At 39.9% G+C, this 22,016-nt stretch overlaps 1 protein-coding gene across 7 annotated transcripts; it reads left to right on the forward strand.

Annotated features, from left to right (window-relative positions):
* The first annotated feature begins 1,088 nt into the window (after window positions 1-1,088).
* On the forward strand, window positions 1,089-21,760 carry FMR1 (fragile X messenger ribonucleoprotein 1). Of its 7 annotated transcripts, none has more exons than XM_089536310.1 (16): window positions 1,089-1,945; window positions 4,782-4,834; window positions 5,893-5,986; window positions 7,791-7,862; window positions 8,100-8,248; window positions 9,131-9,224; window positions 9,311-9,427; window positions 11,133-11,303; window positions 11,399-11,477; window positions 12,511-12,620; window positions 13,689-13,751; window positions 13,874-13,960; window positions 14,208-14,406; window positions 16,882-17,025; window positions 18,604-18,686; window positions 19,292-21,760. In XM_089536310.1, the coding sequence occupies exons 1-16, from the start codon at window positions 1,895-1,897 to the stop codon at window positions 19,451-19,453; spliced, it is 1,728 nt and encodes a 575-aa protein (XP_089392436.1). In that variant the 5' UTR covers window positions 1,089-1,894; the 3' UTR covers window positions 19,454-21,760. The 7 variants fall into 7 exon arrangements, with proteins under 7 accessions (XP_089392436.1, XP_089392440.1, XP_089392442.1 ...); XM_089536314.1 differs by having other exon boundaries at window positions 19,343-21,760; XM_089536316.1 differs by having other exon boundaries at window positions 1,090-1,945; window positions 16,846-17,025; window positions 19,297-19,385.
* The last annotated feature ends 256 nt before the right edge of the window (window positions 21,761-22,016 follow it).

Consider the following 22,016-nt stretch of genomic DNA (forward strand, 5'->3'; position numbering starts at 1 on the left):
TATATATATATATATATATATTCTAAATATATACTACATATCTCTTTCTCTCTTTATATATTTATATATATATATATATATACACTATATATATAATAATATTTTAATACATTATATATATATATATATATATACATACATACATACATACACACTTATATATACATCTTCTAAATATATATATATTGTGTGTGTGTGTTTAGTATAGTATATATATTCGGCTCATCCCGCCATTTCCGGCTCAATCTCGGTTTTAAACCCACTACGTCCCGCCCCTTTCTCTCCTCCCAACGCTTCATTGGGCAGAAGAGCCGTCAATCAAGCCCTGAGTGGTGGGGAGGAGGGGGCAAGCGCGTGCCTTCAACTGACACTCGCTGCGCGCGCGCGCACTCCCTCCCTTGTTCTCGCGCGTAGGCCCTTCACGTTTCATCGCGCGAGACTTTGCGGGGGGGGGGCGAGCCGAGAGGAGGAAAAGGTTTCCTCCGAGGTTTAAAGGCATCTCTCTTCTTTGGACTGTAGTCTCGCGCGACTGGGCACGAGAGCGGGAGTGCGCGCGGGAAGAAACAATGCGCGGGAGTGTTAATGCGAGTGCGCAGGCGCACTTCCTCTGTCTATTCGCGGCCCCTCCCACATCTATGGAGGGGGAAGGGCGTGACGCGAGAACGGTTTTCCGCTGAAGTTTAAAGCCTCGCGCGACTACGAACGAAAGCTTTCGGGAGCACGAGGAATAATAGGGGAGGGAAAGAATGCGCGCGGGCAGATAGGGGAGTTTGTGTGTGTAAAAATGAGGGTATAAAAGTGCGCATGCGCACATGTGGTGAGAGCATTAAAGGCGTCTCTTTCTGCTGTAATGTCGCGCGACTAGTAGCGCGAACGGGAGCGCGCGAGGTCAGAGAGGAGAAAGAGAGAGAAAGCGCGTGCGCTTCAGTTTAATGAAAGTGCGCAGGCGCGTCTCCCCTCCCCCACCCACTGGACCAAAGAGTATGAGGCGAGGAATTGAAAGGCTTCTCAGCTTCGGGGCTGTAATCTCGCGAGACTACGAGCGAGAACGGGAGCGCGCGGGGAGATAGGAGAGAGACAGCCAAAGGAAGCGCGCGCTTCAGTTTAATACAAGTGCGCAGGCGCGCTTATCCTTTCTGAGTCCCCCCCCCCATCCCCTCCCACATCAACTGGACGAGCAGAGAGTGGCGGCGAGGGATTGAAAGGCCAATATTGCTTCGGGCTGCAATCTCGCGAGACTAAGAGCGAGAACGGGAGCGCCGGGGGTCGCGCGCGCTGGGACTAAGAGAAAGGGGCGCGAGTGCGTGAACGCGAGTGCGCAGGCGCGCCTCCGCTTTCTCGGGGCCCCTCCCACTTTATTCCCCGTTCGCCGCCTCAGGGAGAGAGAAGGCCGCGGCGGCCTCCGTATCACGTGACCGCGGCAGGCCTTTGATGTTTACACCTGAGGCGGACTCTCTCCTCCTTTGCCGCCGCCGCCGCCGCCGCCGGGCGCCCATTTCCCTTTCCTTCTCGGGCCACGGCTGCAACGACGACGACGACGACGACGCCGGTCCGCGCTGAGGAGGAGGCGGCGGCGGAGGCTGAGGAAGAGGAGGCCACGAAGGAGCCGCCTCGGCCGCTTCCCCCGCCGCAGCCCAGCCACCACAACCCGGCCCTCCCTCCTGCTCCTCCTCAGCGGCGCCGCCATCATCACCAACACCTGAGGGAGGCCAAGGGCGGCGCGGCCGGGCCCAACTCCGCCTCCGCCACAACGGCGGCAGGACGGCTGGGGCGCGGAGGGGGAGGCGGTGGGGGCAGCAGCGGCAGCGGGCCTTCCTCCTCCTCCTCGTCCTCCTTCGCCTCCGCCGCCGCCGCCGCCGCCTCGGTCTCAGCCTCCGCCGAAGACGAGGACGACATGGAGGAGCTGGTGGTGGAGGTGCGGGGCTCCAACGGGGCCTTCTATAAGGTGAGGCGGGCAGAGGTTGCGTCCATGCGGGGGAAATAGTCACCCGCTTGGAATTCTGGGAGAGGCCCCAGTCAAAGCGTTGCCAAACCGGGCTATGATTTCTTCAGGGCGGATGGAGCCCGACCTTTGTGGCTCCCGGCTTCCCTTCCTCCCTCCCTCCCTCCAAAGCCAGGAGGAGGAGAGGCCTCTCTGGCCCTGGAGCCAGCAATAGCCGCTAGCCCTCTCTAGATGCCGAGGGCTGAAGGGAAGGGAGAGGACGGAGGAAGCCTCTTCTTCCCTGCTCTGGATGGCGATGGAGGGAGGCGGGGGCGCAGTCCAGCCCCTCCTGGGAACAGAAAGTGAAGGGAGCCTCCTCCTCCTTTGTGTGTCTGTTAGAAATAGAGGAAGCTCTTCTCATCAAACACATCATGGACCCTGGGAAGCGTTCAGGGAAGGAAGAGGAATGGCGGCTGAGGATCTGGAGCCAGCTGCTCATTGGATTGGGGCAGAGAACTGGCTTAAAGGAAAGGGCTTAAGGAGTGAGGGCTGGGAAGGGTGAGAGGAGCATCCAGCGAAATCCTGATACCTTTGCAAGACGAAGGGAATTCTGGGCTGCAGAGGAACAAAAGGCCCCAGACAGACAGCCAAAATCAAGCTGCTTCAGGTCGCTTTGGAGGTACGCTGTTTCTATGGTGCAAGTGTCCTAAGAGTCCAGAAGTCCTTAGCACTGGATGATCATGGCTTTGGTGCGGCTTCTGGACTCTTGGGATAGATACATGCATCATTGAAACAGCATACCTCCAAAGTGGCCTGAAGCAGCTTGATCTTGGCCTGTCTGTGTCAGGGCAAAAAGTGTGTACCCTCAGAAAGGGCTGCTCTACTACTTCATAGAGAATGGGAAGAGGTAGATGAGAGGATAAAAAAGGTCTTCCTAGTAGATGAGAGGATGGATTATACCAGCAGGAATGGAAAAAGTTCGATGGGGGAATCTATATCAGTTTTCAGCAGCAACATCAGTTTGCTATTTCTGACATTTCCCACGTTTTCACAACTCTCCAATTATCCAGATACCCCCATTTTTTTCAAAGAACGAGTATCTATCTCAGCATAAGAATTAATGGCGATGGCAACAGAGCCACGGCCTCATCTTTTAACAGCGTTCGTTACGTTTGATAGGAGAGGTATGGATTTGATGTTGATGAGGAAGGCATGTGCATCATTGTGAATCTCTTTCTTACATAGGCCTCTGTAAGACTTTATATCATTCCCAGAGGGTTAGACAATACCTTCTTGCTTTCTCCATTGAATCTAAATGTTGTGGGAAACAAAAACCTTTGCACCTTGGCAGACGCCATTGTAAAATAGTAGTAACGATTCTAACTTTAAAGCTATTAGGCCTGCCTAGTTGGAGTACTTAAATACCATGCCACTATTTGCTTGAAAAGATCGTTTGGAACCAGGTTCTCTTTCTTTCGTTATTATTGTTGGGAGTCCATCCCATGGCTTTCAGTAGCGCTTGACTTCCAAGTTATTGCGCACAACATCTGGGCTTAAGGAAGATTACCTGTTTGGTATATTCAGCATGGGTTAAATAATCATTCAATGTAAATTATGTTTTATATAGAACTGTTACCAAAAAAAGAAAAACAGTATTATAGGGCCCATACAGACAGGCCAAAATCAAGCTGCTTCAGGTGACTTTGGAGGTGTGCTGTTTAAGTGATGCATGAGTCCTAAGAGTCCGGAAGCTGTACCAAAGCCAAGCTCAAGTCCTTAGGTCTGGAGAGTGGCTTCTGGACTCTTAGGAGGCATGCATCCTTTACACAGAATGCCTCCAAAGTGACCTGAAGCAGCTTGATTTTGGCCTGTCTGTATGGGGCCTTTGGCAGTATAACTGAAATACATCAATAATTACGTCCATAACTATAGTTTATTATAGTTTTCTTTGTAGTGGCTATTCTAAAAGACGCTTTCATTTAATTAATACACACACGCGCACACATATATGTGTATGTATATGTTTCTCAGTAATAATTTCTCTAACGAAATCAGAGCTGGAACGAAAAGCCATAATACTTGTGTGTGTGCGAGCGAACGCACAACCCAAAACACTTATTTCTCAGTTCCAGCTTTGGTAGTTACTTTGCTTTGTCTCAGCAAAATCCTTATCTACATATTTGCCTTTATCACCTTATAGTTACACTGAGAGTTCTTAGTTTAAACACCATGTTTGTTGTAACGATGAATGATGATTGATTATTTAATAGGCATAATAACTGTAATATCTTGTATCCAGTGTGACCATAATGAATTGGAATGAACACATAACAGGATCTTGTCTAGAACGCCAAAATGCACCACTCAGACCAGATGCAAAAGACCTATATTTAGAATTAAAGAATTCTGAGCCCAGAGGTATACTAATAGAGGAAACGTGTATAACTAACAGTACTGCATTATATGTCAATACCAATATAGTTTGTGTGCATGTACGCATTAGTAAAATATTTTGGGGTGGCTGGGTGATAAATACGCAAAAGCAAAACTTGTTTTGCCCCATAATACATGTATTTGATACCTTTCTGTTGCCATTCTTATGTGTTTTCCCTGTACCTACACTTGCTTTTAGCCGAAAGGCCAAGAAGCCTTTACCTCTCCTAATCATACTTTATGTGTCCTGCCCATCTCAAATCTTAAGATCATTGCTCTGGTGTGCATTGACAACATTTTCATTAATACCAGTACTTTATATTTAGAATAAAGGTGCAGCATTTTCATATCATGCTTCCATTCAGTAGAAATGTCCATAGTTCTGATAGTATGCTATTGCTCTTAACTCTTATTTCTTTTTTTGCAGGCATTTGTGAAGGATGTACATGAGGATTCCATTACAGTTGCGTTTGAGAATAAGTACGTATGGTCTTCATGCTGACTTACAAAGTTGTAAAAGACATGTTTATCTCTTGTGTGTTCAGTGACCCTAAATAACCTGTTGCAGTCGTCACTTAAGTAGAAAAACTTTGCTATCAATTCTTATTGTTTCAACCCCACTGTATCTGCTGAATCTCTGTGCAGTGCTTCAATCATACTACTCTTCTTTCCATCCTGCAATTCTGTCTTTCATGAGTGGTATTTTGGTACCTTGGTTACTCCTCCTCCTCCCTATACAGTACCTACCAGTTTCTTTTTCTAACAGTTAAGCAAAAGGAATTCAATATAGGAACAATGACATAACTATTATGATGTCCAAATTGCTGTAAGACCTCAATGGATTATGCAGCTTCCCACAAAAAGAGTGCTTGAAATTCTTCTGAGGGCTTACAGATCTTCAAGGAATAAACTATAGTTACCCTCAAGCCCTTATTTTATACAATAGAGCATTAATGTTTCAGTAAAAGATAGAAAATTAGTTGGGATCACTTAATGACTAGCCTTCAGGTTATTTATTGAGCCTTTAAAAGAAGGCAGGGGGAAGAGATAACCTCTCCCCATTGCCCTTGTTGCCCATGCTGTTCTGGTTAGTTGGTCCATAAAACAGCTTCAATTAAGCATCCTTGTATGTAAGCCAACATAAATTAATGGCCTGCTTGGGGAGGTGGTGGCAGAAAAGATACAGACAATTGCATCCCTCCTCCCATAAACAACTGCATTTCTGGACTGAACACAGAAGAGGGAGCTTTGCAACTGACTTCTTATTTGGTGTCATTGCCAGATATAGAGGAGGAAAGGAGTATTTTATTCCTCTTGCCATTCTCCTTTCCTTCATGCAGTTTCTTGTTTCCTTTAGCTGCCAGCCAAGTGCTTAAACCCAAACCTAATTTAAAACTCTTAATAAAAATGTAGTTTTTTAATATATTTGTCTTACTCAGGTTCTGGCCACCATTCTTTACAAAGAGAGACACATTTCTTTTCGCTGCATATTAGTTGCTTTTTAATAGCTTGAGTTTTTATTGTGTATTTTATTCTAGCTGGCAGCCGGAGAGACAGATTCCATTCCACGATGTCAGGTTTCCTCCACCTACGGGGTACAATAAAGATATAAATGAAAGTGATGAAGTGGAGGTAAGGACTGTCTTAATCCATGTTTTTAAATGAAGGAGAAATAGCAGTAACATTGGGGTTTTTAAGGGGGGAAAAGAACTGTAAGGGATGCTACTTTATTGATTCTGAAAACATGTTAGCAGTGTAGGTTAGAATTCTAAGGATAAAACATACTAATAGCAGTATTTTAAAACCCTGCCTTAAAAACCATTTCAGTAATTCTTATGCAATGGTTCATAAGATGTTCTTTCCCTTATTTTTCCACTGAGAAAGATTGAAATAAAGTGACATCAGAAGAATGAAGCCTTCCCAATATCTTCCTGTTTTATGTATTAATTATATTTATACCACACCTTTCGTCCAGTGAGCTCAAGATTGCAAATGTGGTTCTTTCCCTTCATCACTTTATCTTCACAGCCCTGTGAAATAGGTCAAGCAGAGATGTAGTGACTGCACTCCCTTTTTGTGGACTTGGAGTCTGCGGTGTTGTTCTTCGCAGGAAGGACAAGTGGGGAGGGATAAAATAGCAGTGCATGCCCATGCGGCCCCACACGTATGCCATTATTTTCAGTGGGACTCGACTTTACATGAAGGGGGAGTCTGGAATGGATCCCCTACAAACTGGAAGGAGCTACTGTAGTTTTTCTTGAGTTTCATGCTGGGAATGTGAATCTGGATCTCTCAAGACCCTGTGCAACACTAAATACTAGACCGTAACAGTTTCCACTTACATGAGGCCTTCTTAACACCTACACATTCTGTCCAAATAGTCAATCAGTCACTGTAGAGGAAGAAATACTGTGTCTCTGCCCTCATCTCCATCGATTTAGCAGTGAAGGTGATCTCACACTGTAAGTCCTAACATCACCAGTTGAGAGCACAAGTACAAATATTGCCTGTATGAAGTTGTACATGTGCAGAGCCATTTCACCATCTCTTGCAGGTCAGGGATAAAATGAAATGCTGCAGGCTTGGCTTCTTTTCAGTTGTTGATTGAATTCTTGGACAAAACAGAGGGAGGCAGTAGACAACTGTGAAGAATTAATTACACATTTGAAACCCCTGCATTCTACTAGCATTGCATTAAGTGCTGATTTTGTGTAAAAGTACATTTTTAAAAACAAGCAAAAATCAGTGGAAGAAGATAGAGGGAATGCCCATGCTCTCCCCATGCCTGGATTAAAACCACTTGCCAGTTTGCTCCTAATTGAGGTACAGCATGGACTTTGCTTAATAGCAGCTGCCTCACGGTTTAATGTCAGGTGCAACTTAAAGAAGCAGATTAGAATAAATGGATACAAAATGTGTTCCACAGTTTGTAATATACAGTGTTGAGATTTTTTGCTCTTTTTCATTACTTGTTATGTAGCTGGATATACTGTCGCCTCTCTTTTTTTAGCAGGGGATCCGTTCCGGACCCTCTCGCAAAAATGGAGTTTTGCCTATATTCAGTCCCCATTGGCTTGAATATAGGCGCAGACATGTGCCGCAGGCACATGCCCCATTCGTCCCCGTCCCCCCCATTTGTCCCTCACTAAACAATTTGGGACAATTCAATTCATTGTTTTTCCAATGAAAAAGCTTTCTGTTTTAAAAAAAAAAATTGAAAGACTTCAGTGAAAATTATGGTAGTTTCAGGACTTCAAGCAGGCCTTCCATGTTTAGTTATGATAGGATAGGAGCATATGGATAATAGGAAAATCTATTTAACTCCCTGCTTCCCTGTATAGTGGTGACATTACTATTTTGATGTGTTGTCTCTTCACTAGTTGACAGTATCTTTATTGCTTAACAGTACAATATTTCATACTATGATTTTGTTTAGGTTTATTCCAGGGCTAATGAAAAGGAACCATGTTGCTGGTGGCTGGCTAAAGTGAGAATGATAAAGGGTGAGGTAGGAATATATATATTTTAATATTATGTTTTCATGTGTTAAGTGTAGCTTCTGAATTTTAAGTTCTTTGGGGTCTCTTATTTATTGGGCAATTTCTGTTGTGATCTTTGTACTAAAGCTAAAAAAAAGGAGTTTCTCAAAAGTAATCAGCAGGCTTTTTCTGTAGAATATAGTCCTACCATATCATCATTTCTCAGTTAAACAGTGTCTTGGACGATTCTTTCTTTTTTTCATTAGTTTTATGTAATAGAATATGCAGCCTGTGATGCTACCTACAATGAAATTGTCACCATTGAGCGTTTAAGATCTGTGAATCCCAACAAACCTGCAACAAAGGATACTTTTCATAAGATCAAACTTGATGTGCCAGAAGATCTCCGGCAAATGTGAGTACATATCTGTTTTGTAAAGGTCTAAAGCGAAGAGTAACAGAATTTTCTTTCTCTCTCCTCCCACCTGCAGCCTTTGCCATCACCAAAATGACTGGGGGGGGGTGCTTTCTAGGTTGCATCCACACTGCAGAAATAATGCTGTTTGATGCCACTTTAACTGCCATGGCCCAGTGCAATGGAATTCTGGGAATTGTTTTGTGGGACATTTAGCCTTCTCCGTCAAAGCTCTGGTGCTACAGCAAACTACAGTTCCCAGAATTCCATAGCTTTGAGCCATGACAATTAAAGTGGTGTCAAACTGTATTATTTCTGCAGTGGAGATGCAGCCCTAGACTAAAGAGCAGATTTTGAGAGTCCCCTCTCATTACTGCTAACAGAAAAAGACATTTGTATCACATTGAATCCTGCTTAGAGAATTTTAATGTATGTTATAAAGTAAGACCAGTCAAATATTTTGATGACTTTATAGTTTTTTAAGTTTTTCTAGAAGTTTTAGATGGTGCACAATTATATAGCATCTAATTAAAGTATTTTATTTATGGGATGGTATTCATGATTGTGAACAGTTATGATTCTAGAATCCATGTCAATCAGTCCCATTTTCTATAAAGGTATGAAAGAGATAACTGCTGTTAATATCAGATGAAAATAATTAAGTGCAAAGTTAAGTAATGGTTTTGAACCATTTCAGTGTTGGGTGGTTTGAAAAATGTTGCTGTTCAGAGAGTGTCAGCACAACTGAGCTGATTTTTGCATTGTCGTTTCTGAAAAGTCTATATCAGCAGGATTCTAAGTACACATTAACAAATATACGTTATGGCTGATTTACATGTGTCAGAACATTTAATAAGTATTAAAGATTAATTTGTGTTTTAGGTGTGCTAAGGAGTCTGCACACAAGGACTTCAAAAAGGCAGTTGGAGCATTTTCTGTAACATACGATTCTGAAGCCCATCAGCTTATCATTTTGGTAAGTACATGTAGAATTGGCATGTATTCATTGGCTCTTTGTTGGATATGATACTGATGAAAGCTCCTTTTTCCTTCCATTTTTAGTCTATCAATGAAGTAACAACAAAACGTGCAAATATGCTCATTGATATGCACTTTCGAAGTCTTCGCACCAAATTATCATTGATAATGAGAAATGAAGAAGCAAGCAAACAACTAGAGGTATTTTCTGTTGTAATATTTTCTCACTAGAGCAATATATTGTTAGTCTATTGCTTTCAAAACAAGGATAACTGAGTCTTTTGGCATCTTAAATCTTAATACAGGTATAGCTCAGTCAACAACATGCTATCAGGGATAATTTTTTTCATTCCCCAGTCTCCACATTTCTTAAGATTTCCACTTGGTGGCCAGAGATACAGATATTTGCTTTTTAAACATGCTTGGGGGAGCTGGCAAGTCAAATATATCTGCTTGTCCCTTTTTTCCTCTGCTTTGCTGTCCACACATGCTTAGTAAGCTCAAGCTTAATTGCATGTTTGTCCAGCTTTCCATCACCATCCTTCCAGTATTGATGCTGCTAAAAAAAATCCAGCTAGGAAGAGGACAGGACAGGAAAAGGATGGGTGGGTAAGTATAGACAGGATTTGTAAGAAGGAGCTTCAAGATACCACAAGACTCAATTCTTGCTGTCTTGCATTTGGTTTGGTTTGGTTTTTCAATTCTCTGGGTTGGTGAGGGGAGAGATCCATACAACATGGCTTTTTCCTTCACTGCCAGACACAAGCAGTAAGAACAACAGGTCTCATGATACCAGAAACAAATAGATTTTGCTGACTCCTCTCCTCCAGCCATCCTAAAAACAAGTTGTTCTTCCTGCCTTTGACCAGAGCAAACCTCTTATATTCCTATGTTTTCTTGGAACTTGCCCTTTAAAAGCAGCTCACGAAACATCCATTTGAGCCTCTTAAAAGGGTCTCTTTGAGGCTTCCCTCCTTTGAGGTAGCCTTTTTGGTAGCTATCACATCTGTTCACCTGGCAGCCTTTTCAGTTGGGAGAAATTCTACACCTTTATTGAGGACTACCTTTCTCTCTATTCTGACCCTTCCTTTATGCCTAAAGTGCTTTCCGCCTTTCACCTGTTCCAAGAACTCCCTTTAAAACTCCATATATAATCCATTTTTACAGTAATCCTGGAGTGAGTCATCATAGTTTCTGCTTTACAGATTGGGCATGGATGTTGGCTGACTTGCCCAGGGTAACAACTGCCCATATAATTTGAACATAATTCAACATCTGTAATGAAATGATACACTTTGTCAGTGAGAATGTTTTAGTTGCCATCAAGTCAGCTTATGGATGAGAGATCACCAAGAGGCCTAGTTATTTAACAGCACTGCTCAGGTCTTGCAAACTTGGGGCTGTAGTTTTCTTTCTATCTGTATTGTAGCCTTCCTTTTTTCTTACTGATTTCTACTTTTCCAGACATTATTGTCTTTTTTTTTAATGAGTACTGTTACCTCATGATGTGCCCAAATTCCTATAGGTTCAGTTTCCTTGTTTTGGCTTGGAAAGAAACTTCAGGCTAAATTTGCTCTCAGAGCCTTTATGGTGGTCCATAAGTATGTAGGACCTCCCTCCAGCACCACATTTCAAATGAGTTGATTGCCTTTCTGCCAGCTTTCTTTACAAATTTCAGATTTATACATATAAACTGGAAATGTTACGGTTTGAATGATCCCAACTTTGATATTCAGTACTCCAAAGTCCCAATAATTGTTTTGCTAAATTATGAAGATTTTATTTAATGGTGTATATGGAATACCCAAATAAGGAACAGTGAAAACCTTCTCAATAATCTCTTTGTCACCCATTGTTTGGGTGCTCATAATCATGTTGTACTAACCCAGAATGCATTTTTTTCCAGAGCTCAAGGCAGCTTGCTTCTCGATTTCATGAACAGTTTATTGTACGTGAAGATTTGATGGGCTTGGCCATTGGTACTCACGGTGCTAATATTCAGCAAGCCAGGAAAGTACCAGGTGTGACAGCTATTGACCTTGATGAAGACACTTGTACATTCCATATTTATGGGGAGGTGAGTTGCATCTCTAGTGTTGCTTCACCAGGATTTCTGTGACTCCAGGATATGGCAGAATTCACAGCCATTTTATTTAACTTTTTTCCCCATAGGATCAAGATGCAGTAAAGAAGGCAAGAAGTTACCTTGAGTTTGCTGAAGATGTCATCCAAGTTCCAAGGAATTTAGTAGGTATGTCAGTTTGCGGTTTGAGATAACTTAAAATGTTTACTTCCTTAAAAACAAATCCTGAAATCCATTGATACTCCCAACATAGGTAGGTGTGTAGGTATGCAGGAATTGAGTACCTAATAATAATAATAATAATAATAATAATAATATTTTATTTCTATACCGCTATTCCAGCGATCACATATACTATAAGTTGAAAAATTATGCCCCAAAATTGACCTATTCTCTGGAGCAGCAGAAAACAAGCTTGCTCCATCCTCAGTATGACAACCCTTCAAATATTTAAATAGCACTTTTTCTGGAGTTGGTCTTACATTTGTAAAGCACTGTAATTCTATTCTAATCATGCCATTAGTCCACCTAGGCTGCCCTGCCTACTGTAGCAAACATATCCAGAATTTACTCTCTACTTAACTAGACTTACCGGGAATTAACCCTTCTTAATTAGAAATCCTGAGGATTAGTTGTAGATGTTGGGAATAAGGACTCTGAGATGTTCTGCCAGCAAAGCATATATATATATATTCAAATATTGACCTTTGGGCTTTCCCAAAATAAACCTATTGATCCATGTTAGATTTCCTGTTACATGGCACTGCATTCCTAGGTTTGTTTATGTCTGCTCCTGGTCTTCTTTACTGAAAAAATGCATGTAATGCAATTGTAATAGTACATGAAAGTTTCAAAGGCTGTTGAAATAGGATCTCCTACATATAAAGCCTGTATATTTCCAGTAGAGTACAGATGTTCAAAAATTTTAGGAATGCATAGATATTGTACTCAGTTGAGATTTTTGTAAGAGTCAAAGCTATACTTGTCTTCCTTCATATATCATCTGAAGTCATAGAATTGTAGAGTTAGAAGAGACCAAAAGGGCCATCCAAGTATTGGGTATTTTGAAAAATCTAGACACTCTAAAATCCAATAGAGGGATGCAGGGACTAGTGTGGAACCTGTAGATTTGCTCTATCAAGGCATCAACAAAACTTTCAAGTGTGAGTCTAAAAGTTGATGTTTCTGTGCTCTTTTGTAGGAAAAGTTATAGGCAAAAATGGAAAACTCATTCAAGAGATTGTGGATAAATCAGGTGTTGTGCGAGTTAGAATTGAAGCTGAAAATGATAAAAATATTCCACAAGAAGAGGTATGTAAATCAAGACTGATTTGTTTTTTACATATTTCATTTAAAAAATTGTGTGAGGGCTGTAATTTTTATTTTGCAGGGTACTTATTTTGCTATGATTTTGTTGTAATCCTGAATAATTAAATGTGTTGAGACATGCATACACAAGTACAGTGCTTGCAACTACCTTTATTTTAAGGATGATAACGTATAGTACATAAATGAATAATTCATCCTGATTTTCATCTCTATCTGGTGTAGTAGGACATTATTTTCGTTTTACAAATGGAGTACTGGGATAGAGAGGGAACACCTTTTCCAGTACTATCATCAAGCTGATGGTAGAGGTAGAATTTATGTCCAGATTCCTTTCAAACACTAGCTTCTGGACATCCTCATTTTCATCATTAGAATTATTCATTTAAATCCTGCCTTTATCCCAAAACTGATACTCAAAGCAGCTTGCAAAAATAAAAGGAAACAGATAGAAACACATACAAAGACATGACTAATGTAATTATTTTATCCCTAGAATTAAAGCTTTGTAACCAATGTATTAAGAAGATAAAATTTCAGTAAATTAATAAAATATATTATTAAAGTCTGTATCAATAGAAAAGTTTTCACTTATTGACAGAAGTACAGCAAGGAAGAAGCCACACTTTGGTGTAATGCAACACTCGGTTTTGCTAACTAGGACTATTAAAAGGTAACAGGAGGGAATGCCAAACTTTGTAGCTCACAAGTTGTGGAGGACTGATTCAGACTCTGTTTGATTGTGAATATAGTTGACCTTTTATGTTGGTTGTGAAGTGGCAGTTGGATGCTTTTTGGTACCGTCACCTACTAGTATAGAGTAGGTGCCTCCAGACATATTTGGAAAACTAGAAAATTGCTGAAGCAGAGAGATGCCCATGTACTCTAGGCTCAGTTCTACCATTGGTTTAATCTTATTTGCAGTTTTCAAATTCAATTTTAAACACTAGTTTGCAGTGCTTTTGTCCTCCCAAGTCTTGGGTTGAAGGTTCTATATTGACTCCTGTGTTATATTTAATGACATCACTAACACATGCATTCCTTACGCTGCAGGCGTTAGTTGTGTCATCAACTGTAGCAGGGAGAAAGCAAAAACCTGAACTCAAAACTTGGCAGGTAAGAAACATTTATCTTCCATAACTTTTATTTATTTCAAAACTATAGCCTTTAGGAGAGCCTGACTAAATTGACTTGGCTTTTTTTGGCTAAAGACCTGTGATTATGAAATTGCTTTCTAGGGGATGGTCCCTTTCGTCTTTGTGGGAACCAAGGACAGTATCACAAACGCAACAGTTCTTTTGGACTACCACCTCAATTATTTAAAGGTTAGCATCTTACTAATTTGCTATTTAGGTGAGGGTTGGTAACAGATAACTGGGGATCAAAGTTTTAAACTCAGCTCAAATGAACCATAGATTTTCAATCTATCGCATAAACTAATTTTGACAAGAATAATCAGTTCTTAACTTCTTTAAAGCACATAACTTTTGCCAAGATGCTAAATAAGATTGATCAAATTAACAGCAACTTGGTATTTATTTTTATATTTATTTATTTATATATTTATTGTAGGAAGTGGATCAGCTGCGTTTGGAAAGATTGCAAATTGATGAACAGCTTCGACAGATTGGGGCCACTTCTAGACCACCACCCAATCGCACAGATAAAGAAAAAGGTTATATGGCAACTGATGACGGACCAGGCCTTGGAAGAGGTAGCCGACCCTACAGAAACAGAGGGCACAGCAGGCGTGGTCCAGGCTATGCTTCAGGTGCGTTATGTGGAATGTTTGTATTTGTATCTTTAAGTTTCATTTATGTGGCCTTTTATCCAGAATGCTTACTTTTGGAATTCTAGGAAAGCATCCAGTACATGAAGTTTAACATACTTGAAAATGCAAATGAGCTTTCATGTGTTATATTTATAGTTGTGAAGCCTGCTACCGCTTTTGCCTAGTTCATTTGTTGTTTTTTGAAGAATCCCAATTTTTAACTGCTGAAAGTATTCAAAGTTGGTTGATGTGGTTCCCTTTCACTTCTGAGGCCTCAAACAATTCAGTGGTACAGGTTAATTTGAAATGAATGATGACTAGGATTGCCCAGTGTGTTTCATGGCTCATCTTGGCTTTGAACCCAGGCTTCCGAAGTGGAGACTTTACATGCTTTTGGTTTTGTGCCTTGGTTGACTGACATCTTGTTTCCTATGATGCTGAGTTTTCATCTCTAGTTAAAATTGTATTCATACTGAAATACAGTTTACTGGCTAAACTTCTTTATTTGGCTGATAATAGCTGAAATATGCTGCTGCTGCTGCTCATATTTAATTGATGGGCTTCTTTTTTGCTGCTTTCTAGTCTACAACCTACTGCATATACAGACAGCAAATGTTCCCAGCAGAATGTAACTTTAAACTAAAATTATGATACTTTCACTTGAGCTGTATTAGTCTGTGGGAGAAAACTTGTGAACATATTTTAGATTGGGACAGGCTAATAACAGCTTGGTAAAAGACAGTTAAAATAGTCTCACATGGTAGTACTTGTGGGATCACACCATCTGGCAGATGTTCTTTATATTACAACAGAATGCTGAAAAGGTCCTGGCCCAGCCAAGAAAGGAATTTCTTAAAGCCATGAAACTTACATGCTGTTTCACATATTCATCTCAAAGTTTGATGCGCTAGGCACATCATTTCTTAAGTTTCTTTATCCCCACAAAAATGGTTCTGATCTCCAGCCATGGAAATACTGCTCTGCTGCTTCTTTCACCTCTGAATCATTCAAATACTTCCTTTAAAACTTTTTTAAAGGTTTGGAATCAGGAAATAGATAGGTATGATCTGGTGAGTAGGGTGGATGGTCTGTGCACTCAAACCCCAAATTCTTCAAAACATCCATTGTCTTGCCAGCCTATGAGCAGGTGCATTGTCCTGTAAAAAGAGAACATCTTTTCGCAGTTTCCCTCACTTTTTTTTTCTTTCAAGGCCTTAATCAACACATCAAGTTAGAGTAGCATTCCGAATTAACTGTTGCACCTGTCCGAAGATAGTCAGACTTCAAAATGACTTATTTTGCCCATGTGGCCATGACCTTTCCTGCTCACCTTTGGTCTCTGGAGCATAAGGATGTAACCTTGTTTCATCAAAGGTGATGAGTTGTTCCCAAAAAAATATCACTAGATTACTCAGTATGCTGCAAAATCAACTTGGAAGATACCCATTTGACTTCATTTCTGGTTAGCATTTAGACATTTTGGCACCCACTTGGCTGACAGCTTCTGCATAGCCAACTGATCATAAATTATAAACCAAATGACTTGTAGAGTATTTCTGGTCTTTCAGTAATTGTCTTAGCTGAGATTCACCCAATCTGTCAAAATCAGATCATGAATACACTCAATTTCAGGAGTTGACACTGTTGAAGGCCTCCCAGATGTTGCTTTACCTTTGGTCTGAAAATCTCCATGTCTCTTCTTTGCAGTTGAGTATGGTGGGCACTTGCCACTCACTGTTTGCATTATACACCCATGGATTTCCTTTGGAGGTTTCTTCTGTAGGAACAGGAACTTGTTGACGGCCTGGAGTTCAGCACTTGAAAATTCTAGACTTTTCATTGACAAGGTTCTATTGATAATCTGGGGAAAAAATCAGAAATTCGAGCTACGAACCTGCAAATTGGCACTTTACAATATAGAAGAGCAATCTTTCAATCTACAGTGACGAAATTGCACTCAGAGCTTTGGAAATGGGTTTGGCCAAGAACTTTTCAACACCACATTGTATTCCTAATCTGGCTTGCACCATATGTATAAATTCAGGATTTTTGGTACAGTTGCCTCAAACTTCAAAAGTTGTATGAAAAAGATGCACTGTTTAATTCCAAGTAAAAAAATAAGTCACCGGAAGTTGAAAGCAATGTGAAGGTGCACAACAATGACAAAATGCCATCAAACTTCCATTGTTGATGAAAAATACTGCAGCAATAATCAGTTATTTGTTGGTTGAACTGGTTTAAACTTTCCAAAAAGGCTTCCATTCTTCTTCTTACAGGAAAATTAACCAAGTCCCGTGAAACCTACAAGATGGGCAAATCTATTATAGCATGAGCTTTCGTGGATGATAGCCCATGTCTAGCAGTTCTTTCAGTTGGTTGGTTTTTATAAGATATGAAAATAGACTGTGGTATGTCTCGGTTTTTTTAAACTCTTGATAGGAACTAACTCTGAAGCATCAAATGCTTCTGAAACAGAGTCCGATCACAGAGATGAGCTTAGCGACTGGTCATTAGCCCCTGCAGAAGAGGAACGGGACAGCTACCTTCGCAGAGGAGAAGGCCGAAGACGTGGTGGAGGGGCACGCGGTCAAGGTGGCAGAGGTCGAGGAGGCTTCAAAGGTAAGATACTTGATAATGTCAGGCTGGCAGATGAACTCTTAGTCGTTTTTCCTAAGTTCTGTACAGTGGGATATGTTTGAATCTGAAGGACGTAATCTGTATACAAGCCAAGACTGTAACAATCCTTTAAAAATGGAAAGACCAACACCATGTTCCTGTGCATTGGGAATTAAAGACCTTTCAGCAGCTTTTTATTAGAAACGAAGTGATAACAGAGAGAATATGGAGGAAAGAGTATAAAACTATAAGAGAAATTGCCCACTTACAAATAAGCCACCATAAATGACAAAAACAAAAGAATAAAATAGTGTTACAGGGAAACAACATTTTGTTTGTTTTGTCTGTTTTTAAAGCTGCACTTGTGTATTGTAGAATAACCAAGAATATAGGAACTCTTTTTAAAGGTGCTTTACCTCTGTAGAGTATTTAATCCCCTTTAAATAAAATATGCCGATACTTACAATGTTCTAGGTGGGCTCACACTTCCCCTGAAAGACTGCGTCTGCAGCTTGAGACTACTCCTGGATTCGTCGCTTCAGCTGTCTTCTCAGATTGATGCGACAGCCAGGAGTGCTTGTTATCAGCTTCAGCTGATACGCCAGTTGCACCCCTACCTGGAGCAGTGGGACCTAGAAATGGTCATACATGCTCTAGTAACCTCTTGTCTTGATTTCTGCAATGCGCTCTACATGGGGCAACCTTTGTGCCACATCCGGAAGCTCCAATTGATACAAAACATGGCAGCCAGACTGGCCGCTGGAAAATCCAAGTTCAACCATATTACACCTATTTTAAAATCACTACATTGGCTGTCTATTAGCTTCCAGGCACAGTACAAGGTGTTGGTTTTCATCAATAAAGCCCTACATGGCCTGGGTCCAGCCTACTTGAAGGAACGCCTCCTCCCATACAATCCTTCCCTTACACTCGGATCCTCCGGGAAAAACCTCTTACAATCTAGAAAGACCAGACTGGCGGTGAAATTCCCAGAGGTCCTTCTCTGTCACCGCTCCAAAAACCTGGAATGACCTACAGGAAGAGATCGCCAATTATCCTCACTCGAGGCTTTTAAAAAGGCGACAAAAACCTTTTTCTTCTGGCAGGCCTTCCCCGATTGATAATGTCCAGAACCACTTGAATCCCCCTCCTTTTATTATTTTACTTATTTGTGGTTCATTTTTTTAATTTTGATGTATTGTTATGTACTTTTTAACCATGTTTTACTGTTTAATTTTATAGTTGGGAAGGAGGGTTGGGTCGGGGTCTTGTGGGGCTTGTTGTTTTTATTATTGTATACTGTATTAACTGCTGTTACCTGCCTCGATCCTCAAAGTGGAGGAGGCCGGATATAAATATTTTTTATTATTATTATTATTATTATTATTATTATTACTTTACAGAAAAGAGAATGAGTAGACTGACTGATAGCACTGCACACAGTCTTACATGTCTATATATATTGGCCTCATGGGATATATTTTTTTCTATGCCCACAAAAGCCAAAGGCACAGGTGTGCTAGTAAATGCAAAATCTAAAATTTTAAAAAGATCTTTCTGAAAACCATATTATTTGTTCAGGAAATGATGAACAGTCAAGGACAGATAACCGTCAACGTAATTCAAGAGATACTAAAGGGAGAACAACAGATGGATCGCTTCAGGTAATATTTTTATGTTTCATTTATGTAGGGCTGAAGATCTACAAATATGGCATTGCTCTGTCCAGTGCAGCCATTTCTGACACAGCTATGCAGCCATAGCACTTTATTACTTTTTCCTTCTGCAGTTGCTTGTGTCTACATTATCTTCATTAACAATGTTATTTTAATTATATATTTATGATGCTATATGCACAAATGGTTGAGGAGAACAACTCCTGTGAATAGTTAATTTACCAAAACCTTCATTGCATTAAATCTTTTCCGTTTGCCAAACAAAACCCCACAAATCCAGCATACCTACAAAATGCCTGCAATGAATTTGTAACCTGCTTTTAAGATAAGATTGGATTTGTGTGGGAAATGAGTTCTGCGCAATTGCTTAATAGCTAGCTATGCAACTTCATATTAATGAAGGTATATTTATACATGTTTATACCTGAATTCTGTAAAAAGAACAGGATTCCTTTTCTCATAACCATATACTTCAGGGTATTTGAAGGTGAAAAGGACAGTTTCTGGAAATGCCCTTTCCAGCAACACTTGATTAAGTGTTGGCTTTTAGATTATCTAAGGGGTATGCTTTATATAACTGTAACTTGTTTCAGATCAGAATTGACTACAATAATGAAAGAAGTGTCCACACTAAAACATTACAGAATACCTCCAGCGAAGGTAGCCGGCTGCGCACGGGTAAAGATCGTAACCAGAAGAAAGAGAAGTCGGACAGCGGGGATGGTCAGCAACCGTTGGTGAATGGAGTACCCTAAACTGCATAGTTGGAGAAGTCATATTTCCTAAACTGTTTCAGTAAATCTTATTCCACATTAGAGAAACTTGTTAGGCCAAAGACAAATAGTAGGCAAGATGGCGCAGGGCATGAAATGAATATAAAAAGTTCTGTTAGCCTTTTTTAACATCAGCAGTATGCAGTTTTTTCAAAATAAGAACGTTATACTTGCATTAAGATATCTTGAACTTCTGAAAAATTGCTTTTCAAGTACATATTGCACTTCAAACAATGAGAGAATCCTTTTTGTTTTAAAAGTACTGAACTGTGCATTGGTATTTCTGTTCAGTTGTACCATTTTAACGCATCTGGTCAAAATCACTGCTAAATTTCAATTTTCAGAATAAATAGTGTTTGCGGTAATCAAATTGGATTTCTGTTTTCAATCTATTAAAAAGTTCCTCATAAAAAACAAAAACAAAAGCTATGTTTTACGTCCTGTGTCAGTTCACATTTCGGTTCACTTTTCCAGTATTTCAGTGAACCTGGATATATGTGTAATGTAATTAAATTGTCATTTTCATTAGCAAAAAGTTGTATGATCTGTGCCTTTTTTATATCTTGGCAGGTAGGAATACTATATTTGAATGCAGAAATCAGGGAAGATGAGTTGGAAACACTAAATGTACAATATATGTAGCAAAATCTCTCCAACAATTAGTACTTTATTAGAAGAATGCATGCTTTCCATAATTTTTCCTTGCATAAACATCATTAGGCAGTTTATAAGAATAGGAAACTTATTTTGCACTGAAGATAATGGCAGATTGTGTTACTGAGATGGTGTTTTTTTGTTTGTTTGTTTTGTTTTTTCCTGTATAGGCAGGACAAAAAAAGTTTTTTAAGCGCATATTTCCATTTGTGATAAACAAAACCAGTTCATGGTTACTGAGGGAACAAATTGTAACTTGTTCATAAGCTAGTAGTGTGTGCCTGCTGTTTGGCCAGAGGACCAATTTAAAAGAATAGCTTTATTTTCAGTTCCCCTACAGTTTTTGGTGTTTAAATGTGGACTCTATCTCAGACAAGATAGCAAAATGATGGCTATTCGTGACTCCTAATTCAGGGATAGTGTACCTTTAACCGCACCGGAAGTAGAAGTATTGCAAGGCTTAATTCATTCATAGATTCAAAATGCAACTGGCATTGGTGTAAAGTTCAGTTACCCATAATAGGGGGTGGGGGATATTTTCAATTCCTGATCATGAATGAAATTTACATGCAAAAAAAATGGTGTAGTAGGATCTTCATTTTAAGCTATTCTATTTTTTATTAATTACTCCAGTAGGAGTGTTGCTGATTATGTACAAAATTGTACAAACCTGGCCCCTGTCTCTCTGTGTTGTGTTTCGTTTCTCTGCTTTTTGGATTAAATTTTTCCCTTGCATACAAGCAAGCATATAAAAATGGCAACAAGCTGCACACAACTTAACGAAATATTATGGGGGGAAAAAGTCTTAAATATTGCCAAACATTTAATGTTGATTTCTAGTTATTTATTTTGGGGGAATGTATAGTATTTGAAAACTGAAATTGGTACCTTGCACACATCATCTGTAAGCTGTTTGGTTTAAAATACTGTAGATAATTAACCAAGGTAGAATGACCTTGTAATGTAACTGCTCTTGGGCAATATTCTCTGTACATATTAGCTACAACAGATTGGATTTTATGTTGACATTCGTTTGGTTATAGTGCAATATATTTTGTATGCAAGCAGTTTCAATAAAGTTGGATCTTCCTCTGCTAATGGATGTTGATGCAATCTTTATAAATGATTGCTTTAAACAAATCAATTTAAAAGGCAAGAACCTATTTTTTTTCCTGTGTTAAAATTGGAAACATTGTTTACTCCAGATGTGTGAAAGCTGAAACATTTTCAGTTTCAAGAATTTGGCTAGTAATCTGCTGTTACTGGTCAAAACATGCGTATTTAGCTATTATATGCACTAATTTTACACTCAAGGCTGACTTCAGTAAGGTGCTAACTAGATTTGACTTAACTAAAACTGTAATAGGATAATCACATTTTCAAATGACATTTTGCAGTATTTTTGTGCTTTAAATGTGTATTCCCTTTCAATTCAACAATCCACTGTTTTTAAGTATTCGTACATTTTTAAAAAATTGTAAATCAAAATGTAAGACTCATTTTGAGAATCATGCGTGTTGCAAAGGTTGAAAGTGCAGCAAATGTCTGATGTTTGGGTTCACCTCCTTTATTGGTAACTTCACATATGGTCTAATAAATTACAATTATTTTGAAAAATAAAAAGTTTTTTTTAAAGAGTGAAAGAGATCTCTGAATGGCCACAAAACTGAAGTATAATATGGGTAGGCCTTCCCCATGCCCAAACCTGGAAGTAGAAGGACTTGGTTTTCTTTCTCTCCCTTGTGTTTAAAGAAAAGAATGAAGAATACAGGACTTGAGTTTCCCTAAACAGGGCTGCTAAAACCAAATACTTCAGGGTGGGTGCTTGACAGCCAGACTTTGTTCCCCAGGTAGTATGCCCTTCACAGACTGGTCCAAAGTTTCATAACTT

This window comes from Sceloporus occidentalis, unplaced genomic scaffold, assembly GCF_023333645.1.
Source record: "Sceloporus occidentalis isolate IW3139 unplaced genomic scaffold, rSceOcc1.0.p SCAF_8, whole genome shotgun sequence".
NCBI classification, from domain to species: domain Eukaryota; kingdom Metazoa; phylum Chordata; class Lepidosauria; order Squamata; family Phrynosomatidae; genus Sceloporus; species Sceloporus occidentalis.